This window comes from Puntigrus tetrazona, chromosome 22, assembly GCF_018831695.1.
Source record: "Puntigrus tetrazona isolate hp1 chromosome 22, ASM1883169v1, whole genome shotgun sequence".
Lineage (NCBI taxonomy): Eukaryota > Metazoa > Chordata > Actinopteri > Cypriniformes > Cyprinidae > Puntigrus > Puntigrus tetrazona.
The window spans coordinates 13900139-13912219 of record NC_056720.1 but is presented as its reverse complement, the minus strand read 5'-3'; the positions used below and the strand labels follow the sequence as shown (position 1 = coordinate 13912219).

General features: G+C 36.5%; 1 protein-coding gene across 1 annotated transcript in view; it reads left to right on the top strand.

Annotated features, from left to right (window-relative positions):
- Positions 1 to 421: 421 nt before the first annotated feature.
- The window catches only part of rbm20 (RNA binding motif protein 20), a 49217-nt gene continuing 37557 nt past the window's right edge, over positions 422 to 12081 (top strand). The window contains exon 1 of the mRNA XM_043222232.1: positions 422 to 847. Within this exon, the coding sequence (XP_043078167.1) occupies positions 756 to 847 (92 nt within the window). The 5' untranslated portion in view covers positions 422 to 755. The remainder of the gene's footprint in view (positions 848 to 12081) is intronic.

The window sequence follows — 12081 nt, the reverse complement described above, 5'->3', positions numbered from 1 at the left end:
ATAAATTTGAACCACACCAGCTCTTCTTATGACTGGTTTGTCTGTTAACCAGGTTGAACGTCTTTACACATCTTGCTTTCATTGTGAAATCCCGCCCAGTGTTTTGAGTCAAATGAGACCCAAACACAAAATCCTCCCACCAGCATTCAGATCTTCTAGTAGATCTTTGCGTCCAGGACTCTGTGTCAACAGTAATGTTCCAGAGCTTTACAGCGCGACAATCAAAGGCTTTGCACATAGACGTGCAGCGGGGGGCCCAATTGTCCCCCACAAAATGTTAATGGCCGGAAATGTTAATAATCTGCACATCGGGCTCTGGCCTTTGATGATCTGTTGACGAAACTGATCTGGCACTTTTGAGTGACTGGCTAATGGCATTCCTCACACTTGCTCTATCATTGGCTGGAGAGAGAATGAAAGTGTACAGCAGCCCTTGGGGACTCCCAAATGGTCAAGTGCCTTTAACGTCCCCGTCGTATTTCTCCAGCCCTCATCCCCAGCTTTACTACCAGCCCCTTTCGAGCACCCTTTTTTATCCACACTTTTTTTAGACTTTTGAGGGTCTGGCAGAAGCTCAGTGAGAGGGCGCGAGTGGGCTAACTTTCATTACCGCTGCTGATCCCAGAGGCACTGGAGGCCGGTAAAAAAACAACACAAGGCTGTACGGAAAAACCGGACCTCCATCGGGATTCAGTGCTGATAATCCTCCTGTGGCTCATTGGATTTTCTTGTGGGTAGAAAACTTTTTTTCTACCATGAAGCAAACTTGGGACAAGGGTGTTTTTGAGAACGGCCAGTCAAAAATTCCAGGGAACGTTGGTAAAGCTTCCGCCGAACACCTCCAGAGGTAGGTAATGTGCTTCTGTGGGAAAAGTCATTCGTATTGCACGGAGATGTATGAGAAATCAATTTGTTCACGAGCGTTAAACCACAGTTTTTGTGGATAAATCATGCTTAAGTAGCAAGTATAGTAAGAAATCTTCTAGAACAGTTCTTCTTGACACCCCAGGATGATGGATTGTTTTGATGAGTCTAACTAGTTCTTTGCCAAATCATAATTCCTCTGAGATTTTAAGCTGTATCCATTAGTATGGTATTGGATCTTGCTTATATAATTATGCTTTCTCTCCTATCGCAAATGCAAATATTTGACCTACGCATGTAATGTAATTTTAATATAATCAGTCGCTAGATTTTATTTACATTTTTTATTGTAAATGTTTGTTTTATTTATTTATTTTCAACACACTGCTTCTGATTCTGACTTTTTTAAAAGTAACACTGAAAATATATTCCCTTGGTTCTGGTTTTAAAAAAAAAAAAAAATTAGTAGGACTGTTAAAGTAATTATAAAAAAAATCGTCTACTTACGTGTACATTAACAATATGGTTGGTTTACATTTATATAACAATTATTAACAATCCTTGTGGATGTCTGTGGCTTATTATAATTCATTAATTTTTTTTTTTTATCTCCAAACTGACCTGATCGCAAAGTTTAAAAACGACTGATGTAAATTAAGAGCTACAGAAAGTGTTAATATTAAGTTTGCAATTAGTTAAGTGTTAACTTAAAATTAAATATTTGACAAAATCGAATGATAAAAACGTATACAAAAAAATACTGCATCAAATGAACTCAATCCAGTGCTGTATGAGTAAATCTTAATTCCGTGCACACGTTAAACATTAAAAACATGCATTTAATTGAAGCATTACTGTAGTAGAAGGTATGATATGACAACGGAACTATTCCCTTTAATTAGTTGGACATGTTAAATCACTTCTAACAAAGTGAAAAACAATTAACTTTCGCCTCCACAGACAGATAGTGTATGCGAGTCATGCATGTGGCCCCACTGAATGTTTTCAGCAGATGTTACTGGTGACAAACTGCTGTTTGCTTGTAACAGATAAATGCCACATGGCGTGATCAGTGCTGATGTGCGCATAAGTGACGGCCACATTCCTGCAACATACCTCTATGAAATCACTTAGCACCGGTCAAAATGTAATACCGTTAATGCAATAATATACTGTTAATTTAGGTTTAGGATTATAAGCAGCCTTGCGATATTTAGATGGTTGCACGGGCAAGTAAATGCATTTTTTTAAATACTATGCACATTCACTAGTGTACGTCATTTGAGGGGTAATATTTTAAATAATACTTGCCAACACAGTATTAAGTGGTACACGCAAACAAAATTAGCATTAGTAATATGCAGTCTTGAGTGAAAACCCCCGTAGTGTCACCAGTGGCTGACGTATAGAATCACGCGGCCCTTCCGTGTGTATTACGGACAGAAATGCGGACGCCAATTTTGTTGCAGTGCTAAAAAGGTGTCCGTTTATGGACGTGCTGTCCACTGAGTCTATTTTAACCCTTCAACATTCTCTGTTTTTGCACTTTGCATGTTTAAAAGTGTATGTGTGTGTGTGTGTATGTGTGTGTATATATATATATATATATATATATATATATATATATATATATATATATATATATATATATATGTATGTATTCTTTAAAAAAAAAAAAACATTTTTTTAAGCACACATATTTTCTGATCTTTTATCACACGCGATGCATTTTTATATGCATTTTTCCCCCTTTGGTAATAGGGTTCAGTAAATATATTCAATATTTCCTGTGGTGTTTTGAGAAAAAATTCTGAAAGAATTGAAATTTAAAAATTTTACAAGCATATTCTGTTGATCAGAAAATGATTTAAATTGGAAATTATTTTTAAATTAATATATTTTAAAGAGCACTTTAGTAACTCTTAGTAACTAGTAATTTCAATCAAAAATAATCCTGAAGTACCAAGTCAATATTGTCATGGGATCATTTTAAACGTGACTGTGACACTGCTTGAAAATCTCTGTCATACTTACTAAGTCAGCTTAATTATTTAACAGTGCACTCTGGGTTGGCTCCTGCATTAAACTCTGCAGTGCATTCAAAACCTCAGCTGCTTGCGTGAAGCTTTTCACGGCCAGCGAAAGGTCGTGGGCTCTCGCAGTGTGGTGAAAGATGGGGTATTTTTGATGGATTGTTTTTAAATAGCACAGTGGGCCGCAGCATTAGGACTGGTATTGTCGGGATGTATCAGGGCTGTTGTGTTGGCCTTTTTTCCTCTCATCCGTCGTACTGTATCGCTCCCTCTCTTTTCCCTTGTATCCCTCCTCAGCTGCTCTCCCTATATCACTCTGCCAGCCGGACCCAAAGAGGGAAATTGCCTCGTACCCCGGGGATGTGAGGGCTAATGGTAGTCCCAGACGCCATTCTGGTTTACAGTGCTTCAGAGTTTTCTGGTTACTAGTGTAAACTGCTGTGTGAATATGCCCCTGGAAAGGTACTTCACTTATATAATCACTATAGTAATCTTTGATTGCGTTGGGTATAGATGTTTCAAACGATGTATAGAGCGGTACTTTAAACTTGTTTCTTAGTGAAGGCCTGAACACTGTGTTGACCTTGGCTCTTCATAGCATGCGTGTTTGCTGGTATTACCAGGGATGCTTAAATCACAGCTGGGAAATATGTTGTGAATGCCTTTGTCCCTTCAGCCCTTAAGACTACTGGCTATTCGGTTGCCTTTTGTCATTAGCTTCATGTGTATGCGGTCATGAAGCCGTATGGTAACACAATGCTGCATGGAAACACTTGTGTTTCGAGCTGTTTGATGTGCAGATGGGGCAGCAGAGGCCTGTAAAGTTATTAAATGACAGGAAAGAGTTGAAAGTATGTACTAAAGACGGCCACCATGAGAATGTAAAACAAGAAATGTTCTATTCACACTTTGTATGTAATTTTTTTTGACACTGGTCAGCACAATGAATGTTGGGAACGACTTTTGATCATAAATTTGTTCCCGACTTGTTTTTAATGCTTGGATGACGACTTACTAACAAAGACTCTTTGGCGGCCATATTTGGAACTACTCGGTGCAGCTCATACAAGTCCTATCTAAATCAATTGGGAAAATTTTTAAATCTCAAAAATTGCTCACTGAACTCAAAATTAAATTGCACATTTTAAATCAAACTATATTTCAAACAAAATATCAAAATGAACAGCCCCATAATGTACTGCATGCACTCACATGTAGTATATTTATGTATACACATGTAGTATATTTATTTATGTTATAATGCAACAACCAATCAGTGATTGGCTATTTCATTTAGAAGGCGGGACTATTCTGTCGTATTGCGCATTGCGTTTTCTTCAATTCATAAGTATAAGATTGGACCATCGTTGGTACTAATCAAAAACTTGCTACGCTAACTGTAGCATTGCTGTTTTATTTCTTTAAATAACATTTTAAATATTGGGCAATACTATATGCATGTCAGGGATGATGTCCAATCAAAATTCTATAAATGTTTTTTTAGTTGTTGTCTGATGTCTGCACAATGATGTACTAATCAAAAACTTGCTAAACTAACTGTAGCATTTCTCTTTATTTTTCAAATGCCATCTTTTAGACATTGGGCAATAGATGTTAACAATGACTTCAATCAATCAATCAATCAATCATTTTTATTTATATAGCGCTTTTAACGACACAGGTTGTATTAAAGCACTGAACAGTATAAAGTAGAGGAATACAATGACAGAGATGTATAATGACGAGATTGAACATTTGTTATTAAATGCAGAGACGGTCTCTGTAATCAATTCGACGATAATCGGTCGTCAACCAAGCAAGCCAGAGGCAACAGCGGCTAGGAACCAAAACCCCATGCATACAGAATGGAGAAAAAAAAACCTTGGGAGAAACCAGACTCAGTTGGGGTCAGTTCTCCTCTGACCGGACGCCCAGCACTTAACCTCCAGTTCAATTTTAAACGCAGCTGTGTCAGATAGTGTAAATGACTTAGTGTGTGCGTGTGCGTGTGTGTGTGAGCATCAGGATCTGGTGATCTGTCGACGGGCGCATCTAGGTGTTTTGGTCTCTGATGAACATAATCTCTGGGTGCTGATCCACCATCTAGTCTGGATACAAACTGTGAAAACAGATTAAGAAAGAAACAAGACTAATATTAGCATAGATACCATTCTTTTTACAATGTCACAAGTACATTGTGTTTTATGATTAGTGTCCCCGGTTCCAGCTGATCTAATTAATGCAGCCTAAAAATCCTTTAACGAATTTGAATAATAAAAGTGTGTTGGTGTGTAATGTGTAGTCTAGGTTAAAAAGATGTGTCTTTAATCTAGATTTAAACTGGCAGAGTGTGTCTGCTTCCCGAACAGAGTTAGGGAGATTGTTCCAGAGTTTAGGTGCTAGATAGGAAAAGGATCTGCCGCCTGCAGTTGATTTTGATATTCTAGGTATTATCAAATGGCCAGACTTTTGAGAACGCAGCGGACGTGCAGGACTATAATGTGATAAGAGCTCGCTCAAGTATTGAGGAGCTAAACCATTCAGGGCTTTATAGGTAATTATTAAGATTTTAAAATCTATCCGATGTTTGATAGGGAGCCAGTGCAGTGTTGACAGAACCGGGCTAATATGATCATACTTCCTAGTTCTAGTAAGGACTCTGGCTGCTGCGTTTTGGACTAGCTGAAGTTTGTTTATCAAGCGTCCAGAACAACCACCCAATGAAGCATTGCAATAATCTAACCTAGAGGTCATAAACGCATGAATTAATATTTCTGCATTAGATGTTGAAAGCATAGGTCGTAATTTAGATTTAGATTTAGATTTTTAAGATAGAAAAATGCAGTTTTACAGATGCTGGAAACATGGTTTTTGAAGGAAAGATTGCTGTCAAGCAGCACACCTAGGTTCCTAACTGATGATGAAGAATTAACAGAGCAGCCATCAAGTGATAGACTGTGTTCTAGATTATTACATGTACTTTAAAACAGATTTGTTTCCAATGCCACAGAGTGTTCTCTGATGTCTAAATGATGGCATACTAATCTAAAATATAAGCTTACTGTAAAGTTGCAGTTTTCTAAAACACCATCTAGATATTGTGCAATACTTTACAGATGTTGAGAATAACTGATAATAAATTTGTTCCCAATATCCAAACAGTGTTGTCCAATGTCTACTTCATTTTATTACTTTTAAAGTTATAAATACATGCCGTCAAGTTTGTGACATTGGCAAACTTACATATATTACACTTACACTTACATATATTTTGTTGTCTTTTAATATCTCCTTGATATTTCATTGCAATTGCCAAGGCCAAATGGTTCTGACGCCATTTGGCTACGTCTTGAGGTTCAGACAGTGTGTCTGAATGTGCCTCATTTCCTCCTGTGGCTTGGATCACTTGACTGTTTATTCAGGAAGGTGTGATCTCTCAAATATCAGCACTCACTCTTTCAGAACCATAAGATGGGTGCTGTCAGCTGCTTTGATCAATGGGTGCTGGTAAAAACTGGCAGTCGTTAATTATCAAAACCAGTTATGTGAAGTGGTTTGAACAAATTCAGGAAGTGTCAGTGTTTGGAAAGACATCGGACACAAGTGCTATTTCCTCCACGTCCACGCACAAATGCAACAAATACAGTGTGAAAAGATTTGTCGACAAGGTGCCACGTTAGCATGGTGAAAAAGTGTTAGGCTTGGCCCTTAACTGGTGTCAACCACTATCAGCCTATTTGTGGTGACACTTATTTGTTTCTATGCAGAATTGCAGGTTTCCTGCTGCGTCTTTGGGGTTCGGGCCTCTGAGCATGTGTTCATTGCATTGTTGATAAGTAGAAGCAACTGGGCTAATCTTTAAGTTAAACATATGACAGTTTTATGACACTAGTAACCGCTGAAATTTCACTGAAAGGGGATTTCAGAGCTTTAAAGTGTTTAGGAGGTATAAGGCGCTTCAGAGATTCTGTGGTTACCGATATTGCAGTTGTCTTTAAATAAGACTAAATAAAATGGATGAAGAACTCTTTGAAATGACCCTGCACAAAGTTGTTCCCAGAATATTGTAGACAATATTCTAGTCAGCCATAGCCATATTTGAATAGGTTTTTAGTAGCTCAAAGACAATAATAAATATAAATAAAACAAACCTGTAAGCCAAATGCATGAATGTATAGTCTGATGACTTCAGTACAGTTTTTCTCTGCTTTATATCCATTTATAGCTTTAGTCAGATTGTGCAGCCTCATCCACAAAGTGGATGAAACCCAAGTGGTAAAACTGCATGAGTTCATATTGGATGTAATTAGAAATGGGAAGTGAGCCCTGATCACTGCTTCACACCAATCAGATGCTGTATCTCTTGTGCTCGATGTGATGTCACTGACAGCTCTATATGTGTTTGATTGAATTAAATGTAATGAGCTCTGCTGTTTGTGACCCTAGTGCTGTGTGTCGAACATATGCTCAGAACACATTGGCCAAGTGTAAAGGTCCCTGGGTAAACATCGTCTAAAATTAAAGAAGGTGTTTATCCGAGTTTAATTGGACCTCTGTCCCTGAGTAGAATCGAGGCATAAGGCAGATCTGCTTATAAACTAGATTTAGCCTTTATTTGATTGTTAAAATACAAGGTCCTCCAAGGGCAGAATTAAATCATTGTCATGCCTCTGTAGGCACATTCAGTGTTCAATGTCAAATTCCTTTTAACATTGTGTGTCCCTCTGATAACTGCCGACAATACGGTATCACATATCATATTAAAGTCAATACTGTTGCCCTGAATAAATCTATCTCCATGTTTCCAAACTGTTTTGTACCCCTCAATCTCATTGAATTAATGCCTCTTAATTCTGTATCATAACTATGACTTTTCCAGTAAACAAAATCTGCCCATAACTTAGTGTTATAATAATAACTTATTGTGATAGAAACAACATTGCTATCAACTGATTTTAAGGTTAGGGCTCAGGTCATACATAATGAAAGATTACAATGACAATTCTATGGTTTACTAATGAATCATGCACAAAAAGTCAAGAAAAAGTGTGCATTAAAGTAAAGGGTGCTTTTTGATTTGATGTTGACCTGGCTTTGAGTGTGCCATTACCCCTCTCTTTTCATGTAACTAACATGTCACAGACCCTGACAACAGCTTTGTCATGCCTTAATACCAGGTATGTATACTGTTTCTCTCCAAAGACTTTGAAATCTCTTGTCTAAAGCTCAGGGTTGCACAGATGCAGTTGCTCTATGAACTGTGAGTAGCACATGTGCTCACCATAAAGGCATTTTGCTTTCATCTGTGAGCATCACAGGGCAGGACCATGCGTTTAACCTTCCTGCATGTTTGTTTTACAACCTGTAGCTCATTTGTTCCATTGTGCCATCATTTATGATGTGTTTAGTTGTTTTTTTTGTAATATAGTTGTACTAAAAAGGTATAATGGTACAGGCATAATGCCCACAGTATTGAGAAGTCAACATATTGAAATGAGAATAATACTTCATGTACTATTTCCAATATATTATTTTTATGTTAGGATACTTTCTTATAATCCAGTTTAATATCCAGCCATTTGTACGTTGATTCCCCTAAAACATTTTCAAAACATTTCTGTTTTTTTTTCTGTATGGCAGCATAGCAACACTGACTCAGCCAATGACATGAACTTGGGGTGGAGCTAACCAATGGCAGGCCTTGGAAAAAAAAACCTGTTTGAAAATAGTAGAGGCCCTGGTTATGCACTTAACAATTAAGATAATAAATATTATATTACATATTATAGTACACTTAAATGTAATATAACTAAAGCACAAATGCTCAAGCTTATCTGAGATCCAGGATGGTTATGACTTATCTCGGCTAAATATGATTGTGGCAGTTAGTTTAATTGCGATTATTAATAGGTTCTCTTCTAAATAACCTGTTATTATTCTCTCATACTTGACACCATCACATGTCAAGAATAAGTGTAAGCCATTTTCATCAAATATGAAATGTTTCTGCTTGAGGTTGAAATTTCTAACACCTTTTGTGTTTGTGGTAGGTAGCAGCACAGATTTCTCTATGAAGTCTTTATTGGGTTTAGTATAGGCTTGTAAGTGTTCAGGGTGATAAGTCCTGTGCTAAATATTCCTTTTGTTGTTTATCGGTTTATGGTGTTTTCACACATTCTCTCTTCTTACATCTTTAGTGTACCATAAAATGGTACCATCTAAAACAGATGTGGCTCAAAAAAACTTTGAGTCATAAATGTGCTTTTTTTCAGCATACAACCCAAAAGAATAGGATCAGAATCAGTGAAGTTTAAAACTAATATCAAGTAAAGCTTTTCGGTTAGTGTCAAATAAAACTAGACATCTACAAGGTTTAGCTTTGACATGGTGACAGAGAACGCTGGACGCTAATAATAGAACGACACCACATGGTTTGATTTATGAATTTGACTTAGGAGGCCCAGGCATAATCTTTAGATGTTTTTGTTGCATTTGCAATGCTTATTTCGGGAGAAAAAGCTGTAAAATTCTGCAGAATGGATTGGTATATTGATTACAGTTGAGCTGAAAGCACTATACTATTAGCCAAAAATTAAATACAATATTTGTATTTTGTAGAAAAATAACAGCATAAAGTATATTCTACACTGATATAATATGATTATATATTAAAACTATATTAGTTATATTATAAGATTTTACAATGTAATCTTTGTTTCACTTACATTTTCTCTTTTATAATTCTGAGATGCATATTATTGTACTGTTTGTTTTCACATAGCATAATTTTTTTGTAAAATAATTAGGTTAGGTAATTTTTTTTTTATTACAAAACATTGGTATAGTACAGATACGTTGTTGTACAAAATTTATTAAATTAGTTTTTTGCAATGTATTTGAAAACATTCTTAAATATTCCAAAATGTTGTGGGACTAGGACTAGCCAGAAAAGCAACTTTATGTTGTTAGCTCAGTATCATATATGCACAATGAAAATGCTATGCATGAGTAATAACAAATTGGCCTGTTTAGTTTGTCGACATATTTTAGTTTTCATGAGCAATGTTATATACTGTAATATAATGCTCATATTGCGAGATCGTTTTTAATGTTTCATATTCATAATGTTTCATAAATAAACATTAAACATTAAATGTTAAAAGTATTTAACAAAACTTATAAAAAATATGTTCCCAGTGTTATATTACACAATAGTAAATGCCACTAGTAAGTGAATATGAAATTTCAATTTCATCAGTAACACTAACTTTAGCATATATTAGCATATATATCAATACAGGTTCAATCAATAGATCCTGGTTTGTACTCTTAAATTGAACAGGGATTCGGAAATTTCACCAGAAGCAGTTCTGAAAAATTCATGGAAATTTAGTGAATATTGTTATTAGAAAATTGCATGTTTTAATCAAGTAATCGAATCCTACTCCCACATAATATTCCTTTTTATCACTAAACTGTGCTTGTCTAAGCTTCTCTACATCAGTTATATACTGCCTCCACCTGTTTCTTCGCGATCATATATGGTGCACATTGACACTTCGAAAAGACAGCTAAGATGTTGTACAAGTACCTAAGTTCTCGGTTTATTAATTATCTTTCCTTCAAACTCTGACAAGTCATGGCTGATTTGTGGTGTATTAAGATACAGATCAACATACTACTTTGGATGAGTAACCTTCTTTTTCCATACTAAGCCAGTATAAGGTTCATCCACATCTGAAACAGAGACGGGCCTGCTAGCAGGTTGCGCTGAGGTCTCATGGACTGGCCAGGTGCTTGGCGTATAAATTACCAAGCAGGGCAGCGCCTATTGCAATGTCCACATTTACCGGCAGGTGTGCTGAAGGGAAGAAAACTGCAGGGGTCCATATATTTTACTACTCACCATTTGTAATTTTAGATGCTGACTGCTGCCGATGTTAATGGATAGCAATGCATGATATTCCTCATGGACTAACAGCGGTGTTCGGCTCTGATCACATGACCCGGCCCCGCCTAAAGTGTGTGCTTGTGTGACAGACATTTTGTTGACTTGCTGACAGTTCAAAATAGGTTACCTTTCGATCGCTGCCAAGACTGTGGTTGCTGGTAGCCATTGTTCAGCAAGTTAGATAAATGTGTGTCGACACCTGGAAGCTTTTTCTCATTGACGGTCACTGTTGGAAATTTTTGGGTTTTTTTAGATTTCATTGGAAGTTTCCGAAGAATTGTAGATGAATAAATATCTCCAGCACGTATTTTCACGTAAAGCCTAGGCAACACTTAAACCTAAATCAAATTTTCATGTATTTCTAAGTTTTTCTCTTCCCCTTAAGCCCGAAACACACTGCGTGATTGTCAGCTGTACCAGATGAAATTTTTTTTATTGTGAAACAATCATGGCAAATCAGAAATCACTGCAATTGTTTCATGATGCCAGTGTTTCATCTGGGACAGCTGAAAATTTCCCCATTGGTGCAGTATGTCTCGGGTTTAAGGGGAAGAAAAAAACTGACAAATGCATGAAAATTTGATTTAGATTTTTAAATCTTTTACGTTTTCTTTGGAAAATGTGATTGAACATGTTCAAATTGTTTTTAATGTAATTTTTAATTATTATATGAAATTTGTATATCAACAGCTACTAAGGTGTAGCTGGATGTGTTTATAGTGGATCTTGAGTATCGGTTGTCTTTTCAAAATGCAGAAACTTTAACAGCATTAAATAATTTATTTAAGCAAAACATTTTTACACAGTGGTTTTTTTTTTCATATCAAGCTAACACAAAACCATAGAATAGACCACACATACAGCCTCTGAGCGCTTCAAGATTAATTTAGAGGACATGGTGGCAACAGGCAAGCCATGTTTTACAGCAGCTTTACAGACCCTGTGACAGCTTGTCTTTCTCTGAGACTCCATATGATCTTCCTCGTAACACAAACCCACCCGGCCATGCCGAAAAAACTCCTCACCATATTAGTGACAAAATTAATAGATGTAGGGGTGTAGGGATGATCTGAAAAGGAGTGGACACATCATATAACTTGTCAGCTTTGCCCATAATAGGTTTTTATTTTGTTTTATTGAGTTAAAACACAAGTTCAATCTCGTCATTATACATCCCTATCATTGTATTCTTCTATTTTAGCCTGTTTAGTGCTATATAAATAAAAATGATTG